A 19,428-nucleotide genomic window follows, 5' to 3' on the forward strand; every position below is an offset into this window, starting at 1 on the left:
GTGTGCAAGGTTACGTGAACGTTCTGAACTCGCCGAATATTGACTGTCGACAGGTAAAAATCAACCTTTTTGCCTTCAACTCGAATTATGAGAAACAATCTTTTTATTTTTTTTAATGTGAGCTTGTGGTACATTTAAATTTTATAAGTTTAGTTCGGGTCATGATCGTTCCCCGATTTTTTTATCGCTAATCAAAAAAAATTTTCAAAGGATTCATACCCAATTTAACAATTCATGATCTTCAATTCTACACTGGTACATATTAACTCATGAATGTGCATTTATCTACTTTGTATCAAGTTCTTCATTCGTTAATCATCTCTCGTAAATCGTGCATCCATTCGTTCCGAACACTTGGAAAGACTTTCGGCAGTCGGCCAGCTTGAAGATATCCTTCCCCAATCTTGCCATCCCAGGTGGGAATTTTCAAGCGTTGCAGAGTCTGGCAACTCTGTCCTTCTTCTTTGGGTAGGAGACTGTCAAACAGGTCGCTATACGTGTCCCAAAATTCAGCCGGACTGACGTCAAATTTTGGTTTCACGACGATGCTACGGATCGAGGGAAGGTGACGTTCATAGTCGATACTGAGGTCATCGCCACCAAAACGAGAGAGCCGGAATCGGGCCACATCTTTGATTGTATGACCCTCACGTGCACGGATTTCGGAACTGCGGATGTATTGAAAGAAACCAAAATAAATATCCAACTTTTTCAGCCTCGGGAGACATGGAAGATTGAGGACGAAGCGAGACTTTTCTTCAAGGCCTTTAGTGGAGATTATAAAAGACAGTAATTCCAAAGATGGGGCGAATTTATTGATCAAATTTTCAAAGTCTCTCAGGTCTCGTATTTCCAGAGGAATGGTGAGCGTGAACCAAATCAAAATTCATTCTTGGGAACTTTGGGGGTGTAACCAAGTAAAAATTCATTTTTGGAAACATTGGGGGCGTAACCAAATCAAAATTCACTTTGGGAACTTTGGGGGTGTAACGAAATGAAATTCATTGTGATTCATTGGCATGGTGAGCGTCAAATTCGTCACGGTTTGGGCCAACTCGGTGAGAAAATTGATTGCAACCGATGGCTTGCATGTTAACTGAATATCCTTCAAATTTTGATAACACTTCCCATTGATTTGTAACTCCTGTGCAAATCGTGACCCCAGAAAATCACAACCGCGCGAATAGATGGACTCCACACGTTTAATCGCATCCGCCCAATATTTTATCCAGGGGGCAGTCAATTGTTTATTATCCAATCCACGGGCAGATTCACGGGACGTGAGGTTTAGTGAAAATTTCTTCAGCATTTTGAAACTAATAGGATCCAAGTCATATTTAATCTCGTTGCCATCCTGATCCAAGATTCGTATATTATCCAAGTCGAGATGCAATTCTTCCAAGGTGTCCTTCAACTGAGTAACGGATTTGAGAAATATCCAGTAACCCCGCTCGGAAATAACGAATACAGACGACAACGATAAACTCTTGACATTGTGTCCTCTACTGGGATGAAGAAACCAGTCCAAGTCCTCGATGTATTTTACGGTCCATTTCCTCTCGACGTCGTTCCATTCATTTCCGGTTGGTAATAGTGGATACCAAATCTTCCAATTTGGCCATGGTGCGACATTCCTCATTTCATGGACGTATTGGAATAACTGGTGGGATGGAGTGGTCACATCATCACGATGGAATCGAGTTTCGAAACCAATGGCGGATTTCATTCGCAAGATTGGAAACACTTGTTCGTCCCAGTGTTTACAAACCAGTCGAGCGTTTTTCAGGGTTCCGAGGGGGAGATAGGATAGAATGTGAGAGAATACCTAGAAGTGTAGTGGAATTTTTAATGTCAAATTTCAGGGTAATAATATAGACATACATAGAAAGCATTCAACAGTTTTAAATATGCATACCAATTGATTGCGATCTGGTGTGAAATCTAAAGCCAAGTTAGCCACATCATCTGGCACACCCTTAATCGAAGCCTTATCGCACTTGTCCCAATTACTAACGTACTCCCGTTGCTAAAATTAGCACAAAACTAGTCATCACACTATATACTCAATCATTGTATTATTTTATGGATATGTACTTTAAAAGTGAATATGGCAAGGCCGTGGTCAACGTTGTTACGGTGTTTGGTGAAGGCCAGTTCATCCCCAAAGTTCAGCCGTGTCCTAACGTTGAGGTCAAGATTTACTCCATTTTTTAAAACCAAGTTTCCCTAAAGATTCAAATTTTTTAATCAGTAATAATTTGGATCCTCTGATATAATAATATATAATGAGTAATAAATGAGCAAAGGGTCGCTCACCTCGAGAGGTTTGACCCAGAAATGGTCAAACTCGCAGGAAATTTCCACGAGCGAAGTGGGAAGGAAGTTCCAATTAGGATGCCCCCACACACTTATAAAGATTAATTGGCCCTGTGCCTCCCACGAGGTGAACTTATCGCCGATGGTGTACTGTGTACAATAACATATAGTTAATTAATTGCAGCATTCAATAGCATGTAGCAAAAATAAATAGAAAACTTACCTTTTCACGGTCCCGATAAGGCAGGATAGCCGAGCGCATATTACAATACTGTGAATTTCCCCGTTTGGACTCAAGCACACCATCAGCAGGGAGGGCTGATTTGTCCATCGGTTATTTCGGTCAGGTGAAACAATTTTGTGAAATTAAAAGTTGGAGAAATGTTCATCCAACGCGAGATCAAAAAATACGGAGTTATGTTTTGGCTTATCGTGAAACTCGATAATAATGGGACGAGCGGAGTCTCATGGATTTGCTTACCCTTGGGCACGTACGTGGATGGTAAAAAAATCAAAATGAGAAATGGTTCCCAAAAATACTTTGTTTTTCTTGGATAAAGTAACTTGGCAACCTGCTAAAAAAACACCCAAGTATTTATGCAGTTTTTTTTAAACTATGGTTATTTCTCAGCTTGCGGGTACCCAAATTGTGTTTTGATTTTTTTTACGAAAATCAAGGAAAATGCATAAAGGATCACATACATATGCATTTACAGCGAAACGAAATTTCGTGATTTTACTACACCACTACAAGACTAAAGACACTACAATAAGTTGTAGTGTCTTTTAGTAAAATAAATCATTTATGTATCTGCAGAGAAAAAGGTGAAAATGTGTTGTTTAGAAAATATCATTTGTTAGATGATTTGCAGTATTTTTCATAAATGTTCATTAGCTATAATAAATCTATTATTATTTGATCAGGGTTGTGCATGAATAAAAATACATAAATAATTATAATCTCGTGAATTGCATGCACATTGTACATACATATATACGAACGCAGCAAGTACATAATTATGTATTCGTAGCGTGCATACATATATGTATCTACCAAATGCAATTGCATATGTACATATGTATATCATTAATAGAGAGTTAGAGATTCCTTGTACTTCGACTGTAGACTGTACTGTGGACTCTAGATGATGACGTCATCAGCTTTTTGTACTAATTCTACAGTCTACAGTAGACAAATTGAAACACGGGCTCAGTTTGTACTACTGTGGAAGAGTCAAGGGTTGGCAAGTAGGATATCTCTAGAACGCCTCAATATAATCAGACGCCGTTTTCGCCATTTTGTTTCTAATTTTTGACCCTAGGTCGAGTTCGAAGATGGGCGCCCTGTGGTCAAGGTCAAGGTCACCCTGGCGTGAAGTAAACGCAAAATTCTACCTTAATTTTCATATGCGGTATCATTTTAAAGGAAATTTAACGAAAAATTCATATTCGCCAATACTTTTGACCTCCGACCAACCCATAACCGAGAGGACGAGGTCAAAGGTCAAAATTTAAGTGTCGACTGTTTTAGACTTGGGTTTGGGCGAGAATTTCAGAAATCGACACAGTTTTAACGTACGAAGACCCCGTGACCACGTAGACCAGGTCAAAGGTCAAAAATGTTTATTTTTTATTTGCACCGTTGCAGACGTGTTTAGTTTGAGGCGAGGAGTTCAAAAATCACTATCATTTCGGATTACATCAGCCTGGTGACTGTTGTAAACGAGGTCAAGGGTCAAAAATATCGAATTTTAAGTTTTGAAATTTTAAACACACTTCGTGGAAGGAGGTTCATTTCGTATATCATGAGTTGATTTGTCTCAATTTTTGACGCATCTATTTCGCGGAGTTTTACAGTACAATTTTTCAGAGTACAAAATAATGGAAATTCTCTAGGTCTTTTGAATTTTGTACTAATTTTTGTATTGTACTGTAGTCACAGTACAGTACAAGTAAAAATACAAAAAATCTCTAAGTCTCTAATACCAAAGGGAGGGCGGCCTGGTGGATACGAATTTGACCTTGAATAACCCCGGAACGGTTTGTCGTAGCGGGTCAAAATTTTGAACAGACGAGCATGTTATCCTCAGATAGTTGTGTGCAAAATTTCAGCCCTCTACTTTGAAAAATGCCTGCCCCACAGCCCCCAGAAGCTGAGATATTCATTTCAAATAGTTCCAGAAAAAATCTGGCTCGTGCTTACAAAAAATTTTATTTAAATTTTCTGTTGAGGAATAGGAGTGAGTTATTTGTCACATTTGACGAAGCACTATTTTCTCTACAAGTTACTAATTGAGCTCGAAGAGCTTACTACACGACAAATGCCGAAAAAAAATTCACGAAATTTGGTGTTTTCCCGTGAGGAGAACTTTTGTAAACAGTTTTAAGTTGTGGGTGCAATGTCCGATCGTGGTGTCCTCCCACGTATCAAAGTCCCCCAAAAAGTGAAGAAATCTGCAAAGCAATATGCTGACCGTGTCTCGAAACCACTTTTAGAGTAACATTTTCCTAAATAGCACGGTAAAAAAATAAATAAGGTAATTTTTATCGTGACGCAGCGTCTTCCCAGACGATAAAGTTGACCCAAGATTATGCAAATGACCTTGAACCTAGATTGGGGATAAAAATCATTTCGAATAGTGAAATACCTATACAATCCCCTGATATAAGTCAAATAGACTTCTTTGGGTTCGGATACTTAAAAAGAAATTCTTTCTGCGGAGACCGAATTTTTTAGACGGAGTTTGGAAAAAATTGAAATGAGTGTCTCAACTTCTGGGGGCTGTACGGGAGGCATTTTTGAAAGTAAAGGGCTGAAATTTTACACACAACTATCTGAGGATAACATGCTCGTCTGTTCAAAATTTTGACCCGCTACGACAAACCGTTCCGGGGTTATTCAAGGCCAAATTCGTATCCACCAGGCTGCCCTCCCTTTAGTAAGTACTAATGTATGTAGTGTATGTACAAATGTACAAATGTACAAATGTATGTAAGCGTCCGAGCAGTGACTTTTATGTTATTCAACACGTGCAAATATCTGCCACCCGGAAATATTTATATACTCTTCAGTTTACTTAAATATGCACATTGTCTGCACACATGTACATATGTACATATCTATGCATATATTAATAACCGGATTAAATTAACCCAACCAGCCCTGTATCCCTTCTTTGTATTAATGTGTCTGTTAACTTTGTCTGTCTGAGTTTTTACTATGCACAAGGTAAGATTAACTGGATTCGAAGCCATACAATGTGTCCAATGTCCTTAAAATGAAGTTTGCTTGTATGTACTGCGGTATGAATAGAATCGCATTTACACATAATATTTAGATATATAAATATCTATGCACATTTTTAACCGTCAATTCAGTATTCGATCAGAGTGTCACCAACCTCTAACCCTTTTCGTTAACGGTCGTACATACGTATGTAGGTACATAGATACCTATATCTTCATTTCTTCATTTCATATCTTCATTTCAATTCTTCATTTCCAAAGGGGTGAATAATTTTAACTTGATATCCAATATATTAATTAACCACTTGTTAAATTAATAACTCTGAGTAAAATGACATCAGTGAAGTTAAACCAGATAAAAGCAGGATTTTTAAAGTAATTTACAAATTATTAATCATAATTTATCATATTTATATGATCGCCAAATTATTCATAAGAATAATCTGATTCAAATCTTTTTTAGCAACGAACTTACCATAAAGATTATTGAAATAAAAGAATTCAAAAAACAAAGTGGTGAGAAATGCGTGAAGATTCTACTTGGGCAAAGGACATCAAGAATTGAAGCACTTGCATTCCCCAAGGTTGGAATTGAATTCACGAAAAAATATACGGTAAACTAATTCATATTCATAAGTACAATATTTACTTGAGAAGAAATTGCAATACACTTTCAACTCTGAAATTCGGATCATATACTTCAAATAATTTCAGGTTGGACAAAGTGTTAAATTTCCGTCAGGGACTTTTATCGCTAAAAAACGAGACAAAAAGTACCAGAGTAAATCTACCTGTAATTTTGACCTTACTTTCGTTCGTGTTCCACATGACGCCGGCAACCAGAACAATGGAAATAATGTCGTTTCGAATGTTTCCATACCACAAGCGGGAACAAGTGGCAGTTCTTCTATTAAGACTGATGATTTTAATGCAGGTAAGATATGTTAGCCTGTTATAAATGATAAGGTGTTTATAATAGATACGAATTACTTAATAGTGGACACTGGATAAATACGTGTAAAGCTAAATCCAATTTGTAGCGAATTTTTTATTGAATGAAACTTATATTTCTACCTGGTTCACGCCATTAATATACATATTTATGTATCTAGCTGCTGAAAGAATTAAAAAACGGGGTGCGTTTTCTTCAAATTTGTCATCAATTGTAATTACGTCGGGTGAAGTTTACCGATATCTTGGTTGCTCCGAGTGTTCCAAACGGGTGAGGCGAGCAATTACAAATTAGCTACAAGTACATACAAATGGACATACATATTTGGAGTTTTTGCTAACTAAATTTACAGGTCGATAAATCCGATAAAGATGGGAAATACCGCTGCAGTGGAAAATCATGCAAGAAGAGAGGATCGAAAAAGTGGGTTGAAACTACAGCAAAGATATGTGTGACTATACGGGTATGTATAATGCATGTGGAATCCACATTGTGGATCAAGCTATGTAATAATAAAAATATATAATTTTGATTTACACTATACTTCGACTCCAGAATGTTACAATTTCAAACTCGAATGGGAATTTGATCAACGGAATCGTCATATTCGACAAGCACGCAAATAAACTGTTGGAAATTGACGACGTCAACGACTTCAAGGACGACAATGAAATCTGTTCAAGGTTTACAAAACTTCTTAACGCTACAATCGATGCTAAATTGAGGAGAAACAATGTAAGATTAAAACCATATTTGCTTCGAAGGTTCGCTTTCCTGTTAGCTTTGATTGATATGCTGAATATTATTTACGTACTGGTGCCACAGGTAAAAAGCGGGTCCAACTTTGCGCCGCCATTGATGCTTGAAGAAATAAATGTGAAAGAACTAGCGAAAGTGGTAACCCCGATACAGGTCAGTTACATAAATAAGCCGCATCTAAATTTCTGCGTTCACATATGTATGTAGATGCCAGGAGAATTTGAATTAATGTAATATTTTATCACGTGTCTAGGCTGATTTAGACTCTGACGGGGAGGACAGTGATGGCTGGTTTGCAGATGAAGGAGAAGAAATTATAAATTTTGGCAAGAAAAAGAAAAAGCGGCAGGACAAGATTGACAAAGAACTCGGAACGTCAAAAGCCAAGGTTGGAATCAAACCGACGCCGTACGTAGTAAACGTCGTAAAAGATGCAAGGGAACAAAATAGGAAGGACTTGGTATGGCATTTATAATTATTATTTAAGTCGGTACTTATGTATCTACATACATAAGTATTTGCAAATCTTGAGCTAAATACATGTTTGTACATATATGTCATGAATCTATATTACACCAGTGCTATACAGATTCATGATTTATGTACCTCAATATTGAGTACAGTTTTAAACTAATCTAGTTTATTTTCGTTAAAAATATTAGGATTTTACCCAAATGATCCCCGTGAGGGCGTAGCGGGTGTCGTTCTTTTAATCAATAATATGAACTACCCACACAAAACGGAAGAAGAAGACCGGATTAGATGCGGCTCAGAAGTTGATGTCGAATTGCTTACCGAACTATTCAAGAAGTTGGAATATGAAATTTATACCAACTGCTGCATCACGGATATTCAGGATAACAAAGTAAATAGTTGGCATTAATTAATCGCAAACATATTTATTTACCAATTTATTTTTTAGTAAGTAATTTAATTTTTTTATATGTACATGTAGACGCTGGAGAAGCACATAAGTGGCTATAAAAAAAATTTGGTCTCTTCAAAGGCTCACTCTGCTATTATAATTTTCATGGGCCACGGTCACAATCACGAGATAGAGTTAACCGGCAAAAATCCATCGAGTGGAGGATCAAACTATGCCAACATTTACCACGACATTGTTCAACCATTTTCCAACAAATCATTTCCCAAATTCGAAAAGAAACCGAAAGTGTTCATTTTTGAATCTTGCCAAAATTTTGCCATTTCGGATTATTCGGCGTGCCTAAAGATGCAGAATGACATTCCATCCGACATCCTAATCTGCTTGCCAGCTCTGCCCGGATTTTCGGCTTATCGAAACAAAACTCAAGGATCGCTGTTCATGCATTACCTTGTAAAGATTATGATGAACCATGCTCACAATATGCATATGGTTGAGTTGATGGGCAAGGTAATGCAGTTTACTAACAAGTTTGGATTTAATTATTTTATGAAATCTTGTAACTTTTCAGATTCAAAAACATATAGCAGACGAGATATTGAAATCAAAGTCGCAAGCGGTTTCAATCTCACATTGGGCGTCTTTTCTATTTTCCAAATTTTATTTGCTACCACAGAAAAATAATGATCTCCCAAAATTGGTTGGACAAGACGAAGGAATTGAAGATATGGACGAAACATAAATTAATATGTTGTTATAATCTACATTGTGAAAAAATGATTTTTAAATCCATGCATTTTTTCTTGGTTTTCATAATTTCTTGTTTTGAATTTTCTTAACGATTTTGAAATTAATTATTTAGACGCGATGGTGTACGTAAATAAATAGCTAAGTACGTTCATTAATTATAATTTAGGATGCGTATCTGGATGACGAAAATAAAGTCAGTTGTTAATTAATTTTAAATTTTTATTTTTAATTATTTTTAATTATGAACATGTATGTGAAAGATACATGCAATAGTTTTACCTTCCTTTTATACACATATTTATATGTATGTATGTATATTACTTCTTGAATTTCTAAATAAAGAGCATTTAAAACTTCAAAATGTAGTAAATAACATATTAGAAAATACAAAACTGCAACTCCTTTCAACTATGTCAAGAATTTAATTGCATATTTAATAAAGTGGACTGGTACAAAGTGTTTAACCTCGACGCCAATTTTCAATGAATAGGTATTTACATATTTTAGTACGTAAATGCCGACATATGTATTATGTCTTTGTCGCTTCAATTCTCTGTGAATAAGTACAATTCTATAATTAATATTTAATAAAACCCATTATTTGCATATGTACATTACATATGCAATATGTCTTTGAGTATGCATGTCCAAGTAAGTATTTACTTAGGTACATATTGTTTGATCCACGTTCGCAGATTTGTCATGCTCCTTGTTCCTAATAAATATGCAAACACTGATTTTAAGTCAGTGACTTATACGCTTCGTGAGACACCTTTGCGTTTTCTATGTCTCCGGTACAAGTAAGTACTAATCGCACCAATTATTAAGTTGAATACCAAGATCCCAAATATAATTCCCAGCAGTACAAACACCCATGAATCCAATTGACCTGATTTGGCCGGGGGTATCGTTGTCGACTGAGTTGTCTGTGTAGTTGTGCTTTGCGTCGTAGAATTTGTACTTGGTGTAGTGGTTGAAGTTGGGATTGTAGTTGGCGTTGTAGTTGTGGTTGGCGTCGTAGTTCTAGTTGGCGTTGTAGTTGTGGTTGGCGTCGTAGTTGTAGTTGGCGTTGTGGTTGTAGTTGGCGTTGAGGCTGTAGTTGGCTTTGTAGTTGTAGTTGGCGTTGTAGTTGTGGTTGGCGTTGTGGTTGTAGTTGGCTTTGTAGTTGTAGTTGGCGTTGTAGTTGTAGTTGGCGTTGTGGTTGGCGTTGTAGTTGTAGTTGGCGTCGTAGTTGTAGTTGGCATTGTAGTTGTAGTTGGCATTGTAGTTGTGGTTGGCGTTGTAGTTGTAGTTGGCATTGTAGTTGTAGTTGGCATTGTAGTTGTGGTTGGCGTTGTAGTTGTGGTTGGCATTGTAGTTGGCATTGTAGTTGTGGTTGGCGTTGTAGTTGGTGTAGTGGTTGTAGTTGGCGTTGTTGTAGTTGGCGATGTGGTTGTAGTTGGTGTAGTTTCAATGAGGGTTACTGACTTACGTCCTTTTCTTGCCACTCCGTGATACTGATACGGGTAATCCAAATCGGACCACGCATAAAGCACGAAAACTGGCCCTTCCTGTTCATAATATTCAAAAACATTTATTATTGTTAAACATTTATAATCTCTGTGGAACGGAGAAATACAAACTTTTGCCCCTTTCAGCATGCTTTGAGATAACAGCGCCAGCAACTTTTATTTTGGAATATCCAGCATTAGGAAAATGCAGAATTTACGTACAACGCATTGCCCATCGCATTCCCCAGGGTGGTTTTCAAGGATTTTGACCTAGGTCACGTACGTGACCTTCCACAATTCACTAAACTTTTAGCATAATATTTGGTTTTTACACTCTAGCGACCGTAATATTTGACCCTTTGAGGTCATATTTGGCACACAGACTCGAAACCATATTCCCCAGGGTGGTTTTCAAGGATTTTAAGCTAGGTCACTTCAGTGACCCCACAGAGGTCATAAAACTCGAATGACCTCTGTAGGGTCACTGAAGTGACCTAACTCAAAATCCTTGAAAACCACCCGGGGGAATATGGTTGCGAGTCCGTGTGCTAAGTTTGACCTCAACCGGTCAAAAAGTATTGTCACTAGAGTGTAAAAACCAAATATTTTGCAAGAAGTTTGGTGAATTGTGGAAGGTCACGTAGGTGACCTAGGTCAAAACTCTTGAAAACCACCCTGGGGAATGTGATGGGCAATGCGTATGCCAAATTTGACCTCAAATGGCAAAATATTACGGTCACCAGAGTGACCTAAAAACGAGACCCTCATTTTTAGGAGATTAATGCGTCATCGAGCCTGTCGTTGTGCGCGCATGGCCTTGAGATTCGGCGGGGTAAGGTTATCTTGATACCACTTGTATTTATCAAAATTTTTGATAATGATTTAACTGCTGGAGTTTATGTAGTTTTAAGAAACATATTTATTAAGAATGTCGTGTCACAGATGGGGTACTCGTCAACTCGTCAAATAAATTCAAAACGTGTTTAGCATACTGGAATTGTCACATCTTCAACACGATCCCCCGTATCGATCGGTCTTGAAAACTCTAGAAACGTGGTGCTTCTGGAGTCAGTCGCGCGCAATAATGTCCAATCCTTCCTGTTGTCGATTTTCAATTGCCTATTCCCCAGTCCGATACAATCCTATGCAAAAATTCGTGCAATGTTGAAATCTATTATCACGCAGATATTACTTTCTCGGTATTAAAGTTGTTACCACTTGGTATTAAAATTGTACCGATCCGTAAAACTTTGCTACCGATATCGCAAAACTTTAATACCGACTTGTTACTTCATTGTATGAATACCACTTTGGTAGAGTCATATAAATATGTATGAACACGACTTTGTATTATTTTTACGCAGCATTTGTAAGATTGTACAAATACATACATACATATATATTTTTAATACAATGCGGCATCAAAAATTGAAGTGGAAATTTGCACAGAAAATCCTTACCGATGAGTAAACACGGCCATCTGCATACGCCCCAGCGACGAAAATGTCGGACCCTGCCATGTCTCCATCGCGAGAAATACCAATCCCAGAATATCCTTTTCCCACTGGATTATTCACTTGCAACTGAAAGGTTATATTTCCCGTAGTTGGGACATAATTCCATCCTAAGCACACCCCACTACCTAATTCTTCCCGTTTTGTGAATGTAATTAAGTCGCACTGTCCGAGACACGTGGGGACATAAATTAGGAGAAAGAGTCCAATCATGGAGATTCTGGGGTAACGATTATTCTCCATTTTCGTAAAATTTAAAATGCTAAAAACGTACACCCGACAGGGTCATGATTCGTTATTAGACTGAATAAACTACATTCGTGTTAGATTTCCTCCCATGGAAGGAATTTAGTTGTTTTGTTAAACATATTTTGTTTGTGCATGATTGTATACATACATAAATACATTTGTTCCTATTTAGTTAATCCTGACGGAAATGAATGCATGGTGTTGTGCAGCACAACTTATGCTACACAAATAAGCATAAAATATGTAAGGAAGGATTATTTGGTCAAGTTTGTCCAATTTGAGGATATTTTATTATTGATGTTTTACTCTTTACGGCTAGCCAACTACATAAAGTGTTAAGTAAGTTGACATGAAAAGTATGTGTATATATGCACATGATGTCAGGACTTAAACATATGTAATTTTAATTTTAAAATAATTTCATAATTTATTAAATTCCATCATCGTGCTTAACATTTTTAGACTTACTTATAAATGTTTAAGTCATGATCGAGATTTTGTGACTTTCATATCCTTAACGTCATATGTAATACTACATAATGTACAGTAATGTACACATAAGATAATCAGTCAAACTACTGCTTTATATTGCCTCACCCAATGTGGTCGATCGAGCTCAGTTTTCTGACGTATCTAAAGGTGATTGGACAAGATAAACATATTTACGATTTTTACGAACCTTGTGGTTGTTGACATTTTTTTTAGATTAAATACATACATATGTGCGTGTATATATAAAGCTAGATTTGGAGGGCATACTATGACTCCTTGTTTGTAATAAATAGATAAAACTCCAATGTACTAATAAATATGTGCATAAACTCAGTCATCATCAGACCAACATACTTACACACATTGGTACTTGAACGATCAAGCACTAGTTTCCGGAAAACTGAGCAACGCCCTGACAACCAACCAGACCAGGGTGTTCCAAAAACCCATAATTTTTTTGGGTCGAATGACATAAAATGACCCAAATTCTAGCTGAAGTGGTCTCACTGACTTTCTAAAACGGTTCATAACCTTCTTCTCAAACAGTGTCCACTTTGTAAAATGCCTCCAACTATTCATCTTCAACTTTCTCGCTCAATTTGTACGTATGAGCCGCAATTGTAAGAATTGCTGTCCACAAGCCAAGAACGCCAAAGGCGGTGGACGTCAAGACGCCACGTGCCGGAAGAGTGAGTTTATCCCAAAAGTGGATAACGGAGTAGATACAGAGCGTTCCTGACCACGTGATGAGGACATGTTGGACTATTAGGATGTTTCGCATGATGTTGTTTAGATAAATGGACATCAGTTGGGTTGTCCTTATCGTGAATCGTAGATTGAAAGGGGAACGGTACGAGGGCTTCATGCGGTACACCTTTTGCCCCGGTCTGGAAAAGTAGAAAATTAATAAAGGATTTATTTTATTTTAACTTCTACATATGCTGCTAGTTAGGTAATTTTCAGAAAAATTCCGAAATTAGACACATTTGTTTAACGATTTTTTATCAATTTACTATTAAGCTAGTATTATGTTCAGAAATGTGTGCAATTTGGTAATCAATAGGTGGTGGTAAATATTTATGTAACATTGGCCGGGTGAAAATACATGGAAATTTGAGACAGAGAGCTTCATACAAAACGACTGACTGGGTAAAATGATATAAGAAAACAACGAATTTATGTGACCCTTGAGACGTCGTAATTGCAGTGCATCTTAAAACCAAGCAAGTATCAAAGACTTACTGAATTTCCTTAATCAGTGACACCAAACAGAACGCTGAACCCATGACTGGAAAAGCGTGCCCCATTGCGGCGGCTGATCCCGACATTTGAAGACATAGACGGACACACGCATAAAATAGATAACACAGATAGTAAAATGGTGAATTTTTGGGAACCAGAGACGTGACATAAATCATTTTCTCGGGATGTCGGAGGAAATGCAGGGTCGATATGGCTGGTCCAGTAATCATAATTATTTTCATGAGTACCATCAACTCTTCACAACCGTTCCTCCATTTACAAGCAAGCATTGGATTTGCAAATTTTTCTGCAATAAGAAACACGCATTTATTCTTTTGACTAACATGTCAGTTTTCATTGGCATATGGTATCGGTAGTTTTTTGCACGCAATGTGGTGCAATGTTAATTTTTTAGTCACAGCTTTAGATTTTCTGCTCCATTTCGAATTTTGGAACTTCAAAAATTCTAAAACACATACATAAATATGTTCACAAAATGTCTCGCGTCATTTAATATAACTCACGTGCAAAATACGTAGCCATAATTAATCCAACTTGAAATACTAACCTCTCATATTGATGCAGTATTGGGTCGAATTATTGACAAAATAAGAAAACTCATCTCTCTTAAAATATCCGATATTAATTACTCCCACAAAAACTGCAGTTGTCGTTATGCTGACCAGAAAAGCGTACGCGATATCGAACAAATTTCGTGTTTTAATCAACATAACCAGATTTCTCTCAAATGCAAGAAAAATTAACACAATTCCAAAGTACATTAACTGAATGGTATGAATAAGCGTCATTATCCTCAATTCTTGTATGGATTTCTTCGTGGGGATTAAGATGTTCTTGGCGAGGTCGAAATGGTACGGAACACTTCGCCAGAAGCTGCTCCATCGCAGCGCGAATACCACATTGGTGAAGGTGACAGGACTCAAGAGACTTTTTGGAAGGGGAGGAGTACGTTTGTAATTAAAAATTCGAAGTTTTAATTTATTTAATGTTTCAGAAACGGCCATCGTAATTATTTTTTGGGGTTAAATGAGTTCGAAAAAATTTTGTCGAGGATTCAACATGCGATTTGTTGAAGGAATGAATGCGTATTTTTTTATCGTTTTATGGCTCCTTGCGTAGGAAGAACGATTGCAAAAAGTTTAGGGGACAAAATTGATTGGATTGCTTTTATAAAACTACACGGGAAAGGATTTTTCATACATAAATTACATATACCCAGAAATTAGATAAGAAATAGTTTCAAGTTTAATGGGTTTTTAAATATTTATATATTAGTTTTGTTAAATATTGATGTTGACGAGAACCTGATTAAACTTTAATCAAATTATTTATGTCTGGCAGAAATTAAGTGGATACGAAATGAAATTTGATCAATAATGGAATTCTTTGCCAATGACTTACATACATAAATCATTACACGTACAGTATTGGAATCTTCAAAATTGATTTTAAAAATCAAAATTGCCCGATAATCGATTACATGTGTTCAATATTCATGGTTGGGCATGATTCGGATTAAAACTTGATTTAAGAAAAATTGTACGCACAACCAACCCATAGTTTTATCATACATATTCATCTATGGTTTTATCGCATTGCGTGTAAAAACAGTACAATTATGTATGAGGATGTTTATGAAATTCGATTACCTATACATAAGCATATACACTTACGTGTTTATTTTATGCAACTTAAGTATGCGGATAAAAAAAACATAAAATCGCGACTATGTATCTACATACGTACACGTAAATATAACTACATACATACGTACGTAAGGAGAATTTGAGTAAAATGTACATGTGTCATTTACTTATCCTTGGTCAGACAAGCTAAACCTGAATCACAGGTCCAAAATAAATGAAATAATAAATGCATGAATATGTATGTATGTATGCATACAACATTTTGGCCCCACATAACTAAATACTAACATGCCTTACATATGTTTAAATATTTACATACAAGTAATATAAATAAGTCAACGTTGACCTTAATTTTTAATTTTTAGACCTGTCTTATTACAGATAGTCAAACCGGTACGGTCTCTATATGCTTTTAATGATTTGTACTGAAGCTGGGCTCGGATCTGCGATGTCTAAAAAGTCCTGTTTTGATGGGAATCGAGCGTGCACGCGCTCTCACCTACTTTAGCAAATTTTAAACTTTGACCTAGAGATGCGAAATTTGGCATGCACATGCACCAACATATGCTGCATCATAATATAACATCAATTCCCGTTCCGTTCGCTATAAATTTTTCAGGAAAAATCAAAAACCAAATGTCACCCTTATTCCGTTTGGTTTTTGATTTTTCCTGAAAAATTTATAGCGAATGGAACGGGAATTGATGCTATATTATGATGCAGCATATGTTGGTGCATGTGCATGCCAAATTTCGCATCTCTAAGACAAAGTTTAAAATTTGCTAAAGTAGGTGAGAGCGCGTGCACGCTCGATTCCCATCAAAACAGGACTTTTTAGACATCGCAGATCCGAGCCCAGCTTCAGTACGTACACGATTTTGTCGATTTTTCGGACTGACACCAGTTTTAAACCTGTCGTTTGCATCAATGATACTCAAGTTGGAAAACTTCGTATTATAACGAATAAGTAAATCAAATCTGGTATAAAAGTCCGGAATCAATTTTTATAAGGAGTTGAAAAACTTAACAACTAATAGTTTGCATATTGGTGGGCTGGACATTTTATCCTTGCCATATTGACATAGTTGGGTCACGTGATGGGGCTGTGTGGCGTTCCCTGCATACTCCTCCCTGTGCATTTAAACGGAAAGAGCAGAACGTGGCGCACACTGGACATCTCGGCGTCTCCTTGCAATTTCGGTACTTGTATTTATACCGATCACAATATGAAGCCCCTGGACACCTTTTTTTGCAGAAGCCACCACCATTCTGGGGTGCGTGCTCTACATGAAATTAGAGAAGGGTTATTTATTGTTTTCTTCTAGTACTTGCAAAAATTGGATATGTACATAAATTAATAGTTCACCTGGTTCGCCAGGTCCTTCCGAAGAAGCACCATTGTCGTCCGGGTTGCTAGAAATTCCAGGATTCCCGCCGCCAGATGGCCAACCACTTGGTGGATACCACTCATTTGCTTGATTCCCGCCGCTGGGTGGGTACCAGCCGTCAGATGGATTCCCGCCGCTTGGTGGATATCCGATACCGCTGTTGGCTTGATATTTCCCGTCGATGTACACATTGCAGTAATAGCAATTCAAACTTCCACCCCCAGGTAAATTAAATTGCTGTGAAATCAATTAGTGTAATCAATTTATAAGTTAATTTATTAAGTTTTAAATTCTTCTACATTTCCAAGAGATAGGTAAATTATTCTAATACTTATGTTAAGCAATACTCATAAATTTTGTAATTCTTTACCCGAGCTCGTCTCAAACTTGTCGTATTTGCAAATGTTGCGTTCGATGCTATTATTCCCACATCGTCAATATTAGAGGTAATAATTCCGAAATTAATTAGAAGGATAGCTCCAATGTGTTGAATCTTACAATTAGTTTAAAAATCAAATTAGCAACAATATTGATAGAAATTTATACTTCAAGATAACTTACTGTGATAAATGACATGTTTCATTCCTGCTTCAAGATGATGTCTGTCATTCAGATTAGTTTTGTGCAGACTAGATCAACGAGACGTGAAATCTCAACTGTAAATTTGAGGTTGAAGATGTGCAGCCTGTACAGTGCAGGTACATATTTACATATATGGATGTTGGGTGCACTTGATCAACTTTACATTAGCCATTAATTTTAACCGTTCCAAAAAATACAATTGACCGATTGGGATGTGCCATTTTATCAGTATTACATATTTTTTTATAGCAAAATCCGGTTTTTTCATTTTGTCTGGTAGAGAGAGTAAATAAATGCATGCATGCATTTCTGATGCAGTGGAGAAACAATGAAAAAATAAATTCATAAATATGTATACATATAAATACAAGATTTTGATCCCACATAACTTAATATTTGCATTCGTACATACCTTATGTTTACATCTTTACATACAATTAACATAAATATAGATACATAACTCAAAGCTGACCTCAATTTGTAATCCTAAGATCTTACCTCTTCATCAAACCGGTACCATTTATATTTTTTAAGAATTTATACTTGCATGATTTTCGGGGCTTATTAATACCAGTTTTAAACCTATCATTTGCATCAATGCAAGTCTTGAAAATTTCGTAACGAGTAAGTACGTAAATTAAATCTGATATTAACGCAGGCAACAATTTTTACAAGGAGTTGACCAAATTAACACCCGATAGCTTACAAATTTGTGGACATTGTGCTTATAGTTTTTTATCCATTCCAAATTGAATCAGTAGGGTCACGTGGTGGAGCTGTGTAGCGTTCCCTACATACTCCTCCCGGTGCATTTGAGCTCAAGTTGCAGCGCGTGGCACAGACTGGACATTTCGGCGTCTGCTTGCAATCGCTGTACTTGTATTTCCATCGACCACAGACGAAAGCCCTTGGACACATTTTTTTGCAAAAGCCGCCATTCTGGGGGGCGTATTCTATATGAAATTATTTAGACAAAGATTTATGTATATTTCGATTTTCTTGCAATGACGGGGTATGTAAATTAATTAAAAATTCACCTGGTTGATCAGGTCCATCTGAAGGGTAGTAAGGTTCGTTGTTCGGGTCGTAAGCAATTCCAGGATTCCAGCCGCCAGATGGAGTCCAGTCACTTGGTGGATACCAGCCATTTGGTTGATTCCCGCCGCTTTGGGGATACCAGCCGCCAGATGGAGTCCAACCACTTGGCGGATATCCGATACCGCTGTTGGCTTGATATTTCCCATCGATGTACACATTGCAATAATAACAATTCAAATTTCCACCGCCAGGTAAATTAAATTGCTGTGAAATCAATAACTTATAAGTTATCTTGTTAAGTTTTAAATCTCCAGCATTTTGAAGGGATAAATTATCTAAGTATACCCATAAATATTGAAATTCTTTACCCGAGCTCGCCTTAAACTTGTCGTATTTGCAAATGTGACCATTATTCCCACATCATCAATATTAGAGTTAATAATTCCGAAATTGATTAGAAGGATTGTTCCAATGTGTTGAGTCTGAGTTTAAAAATCAAATTAGCAACGATATTGGTAGAAATTTATACTTCAATATAACTTACTGTGATAAATGACATATTAAATTCCTGCTTCAAGACGAGGTCTGTCATGCAGATTAGTTTTGTGCAGACTAAATCGACGAGACGTGAAATCTAAACTGTAAATTTGGGCTTGAAGATGTTCAGGCGCATATTTGTATTTATTTAACGAGGTGCACTTGATCAATTCTAGACTAGTCTTTAATTTTAACTTTTGCAAAAAAAATGCTTACCATTGACACATTGGGATGGGATGTGCAGTTTCATTATACATACATATTTTTTTTAGTAAAAACTGGGTTTGCATGTTGTTTTCCGAAGACAGTAAATAAATGCATGT

General features: G+C 36.8%; 4 protein-coding genes across 5 annotated transcripts; 2 read left to right on the plus strand and 2 right to left on the minus strand.

Moving 5' to 3' along the window:
- Positions 1-256: 256 nt before the first annotated feature.
- LOC118433940 lies at positions 257-4,442 on the minus strand. The gene is made up of 5 exons (XM_035846459.1): positions 2,540-4,442; positions 2,317-2,466; positions 2,095-2,226; positions 1,916-2,026; positions 257-1,825 (listed from the first exon to the last, which is right to left on the minus strand). The coding sequence occupies exons 1-5, from the start codon at positions 2,645-2,647 to the stop codon at positions 965-967; spliced, it is 1,362 nt and encodes a 453-aa protein (XP_035702352.1). The 5' UTR covers positions 2,648-4,442; the 3' UTR covers positions 257-964.
- Positions 4,443-5,464: 1,022 nt separating this feature from the next.
- LOC118433953 lies at positions 5,465-8,368 on the plus strand. Its single transcript, XM_035846484.1, has 10 exons — positions 5,465-5,937; positions 6,026-6,176; positions 6,277-6,496; positions 6,675-6,784; positions 6,867-6,977; positions 7,070-7,249; positions 7,340-7,426; positions 7,527-7,733; positions 7,936-8,138; positions 8,229-8,368. Exons 1-9 carry the CDS (start codon positions 5,894-5,896, stop codon positions 7,966-7,968), a joined length of 1,143 nt encoding a protein of 380 aa, XP_035702377.1. The 5' UTR covers positions 5,465-5,893; the 3' UTR covers positions 7,969-8,138; positions 8,229-8,368.
- LOC110841956 (caspase) lies at positions 7,995-8,898 on the plus strand. Its single transcript, XM_035846806.1, has 3 exons — positions 7,995-8,138; positions 8,229-8,666; positions 8,728-8,898. The coding sequence occupies exons 1-3, from the start codon at positions 7,995-7,997 to the stop codon at positions 8,896-8,898; spliced, it is 753 nt and encodes a 250-aa protein (XP_035702699.1).
- Positions 8,899-16,552: 7,654 nt separating this feature from the next.
- On the minus strand, positions 16,553-19,182 carry LOC110841947. Of its 2 annotated transcripts, XM_035846767.1 has the most exons (7): positions 19,113-19,182; positions 18,914-19,050; positions 18,568-18,832; positions 17,510-18,483; positions 17,319-17,441; positions 16,927-17,185; positions 16,553-16,843 (listed from the first exon to the last, which is right to left on the minus strand). In XM_035846767.1, the coding sequence occupies exons 4-7, from the start codon at positions 17,522-17,524 to the stop codon at positions 16,623-16,625; spliced, it is 618 nt and encodes a 205-aa protein (XP_035702660.1). In that variant the 5' UTR covers positions 17,525-18,483; positions 18,568-18,832; positions 18,914-19,050; positions 19,113-19,182; the 3' UTR covers positions 16,553-16,622. The 2 variants fall into 2 exon arrangements, 1 of the variants encoding a protein (XP_035702660.1); XR_004833745.1 differs by having other exon boundaries at positions 17,319-18,483; positions 18,937-19,050; positions 19,113-19,176.
- Positions 19,183-19,428: the final 246 nt, after the last annotated feature.

Source organism: Folsomia candida, unplaced genomic scaffold (genome assembly GCF_002217175.1).
Source record: "Folsomia candida strain VU population unplaced genomic scaffold, ASM221717v1 Fcan01_Sc001, whole genome shotgun sequence".
Classification (NCBI taxonomy): domain Eukaryota; kingdom Metazoa; phylum Arthropoda; class Collembola; order Entomobryomorpha; family Isotomidae; genus Folsomia; species Folsomia candida.

Coding starts and splice junctions, on each gene's coding strand:
- LOC118433940 (XM_035846459.1), bottom strand. CDS start 2,647: ATGGACAAATCAGCCCTCCCTGCTGATGGTGTGCTTGAGTCCAAACGG. Junction 2,467..2,539: donor CTTATCGGGACCGTGAAAAG/GTAAGTTTTCTA, acceptor TATTGTACACAG/TACACCATCGGCGATAAGTT. Junction 2,227..2,316: donor TCTGGGTCAAACCTCTCGAG/GTGAGCGACCCT, acceptor TTGAATCTTTAG/GGAAACTTGGTTTTAAAAAA.
- LOC118433953 (XM_035846484.1), top strand. CDS start 5,894: ATGACATCAGTGAAGTTAAACCAGATAAAAGCAGGATTTTTAAA. Junction 5,938..6,025: donor ATAAAAGCAGGATTTTTAAA/GTAATTTACAAA, acceptor AATCTTTTTTAG/CAACGAACTTACCATAAAGA. Junction 7,250..7,339: donor CTAAATTGAGGAGAAACAAT/GTAAGATTAAAA, acceptor CTGGTGCCACAG/GTAAAAAGCGGGTCCAACTT.
- LOC110841956 (XM_035846806.1), top strand. CDS start 7,995: ATGAACTACCCACACAAAACGGAAGAAGAAGACCGGATTAGATGCGGC. Junction 8,139..8,228: donor CGGATATTCAGGATAACAAA/GTAAATAGTTGG, acceptor ATGTACATGTAG/ACGCTGGAGAAGCACATAAG. Junction 8,667..8,727: donor TGGTTGAGTTGATGGGCAAG/GTAATGCAGTTT, acceptor GTAACTTTTCAG/ATTCAAAAACATATAGCAGA.
- LOC110841947 (XM_035846767.1), bottom strand. Junction 17,186..17,318: donor CAAGTTTGAGACGAGCTCGG/GTAAAGAATTAC, acceptor TTGATTTCACAG/CAATTTAATTTACCTGGGGG. Junction 16,844..16,926: donor GGAAGGACCTGGCGAACCAG/GTGAACTATTAA, acceptor AATTTCATGTAG/AGCACGCACCCCAGAATGGT.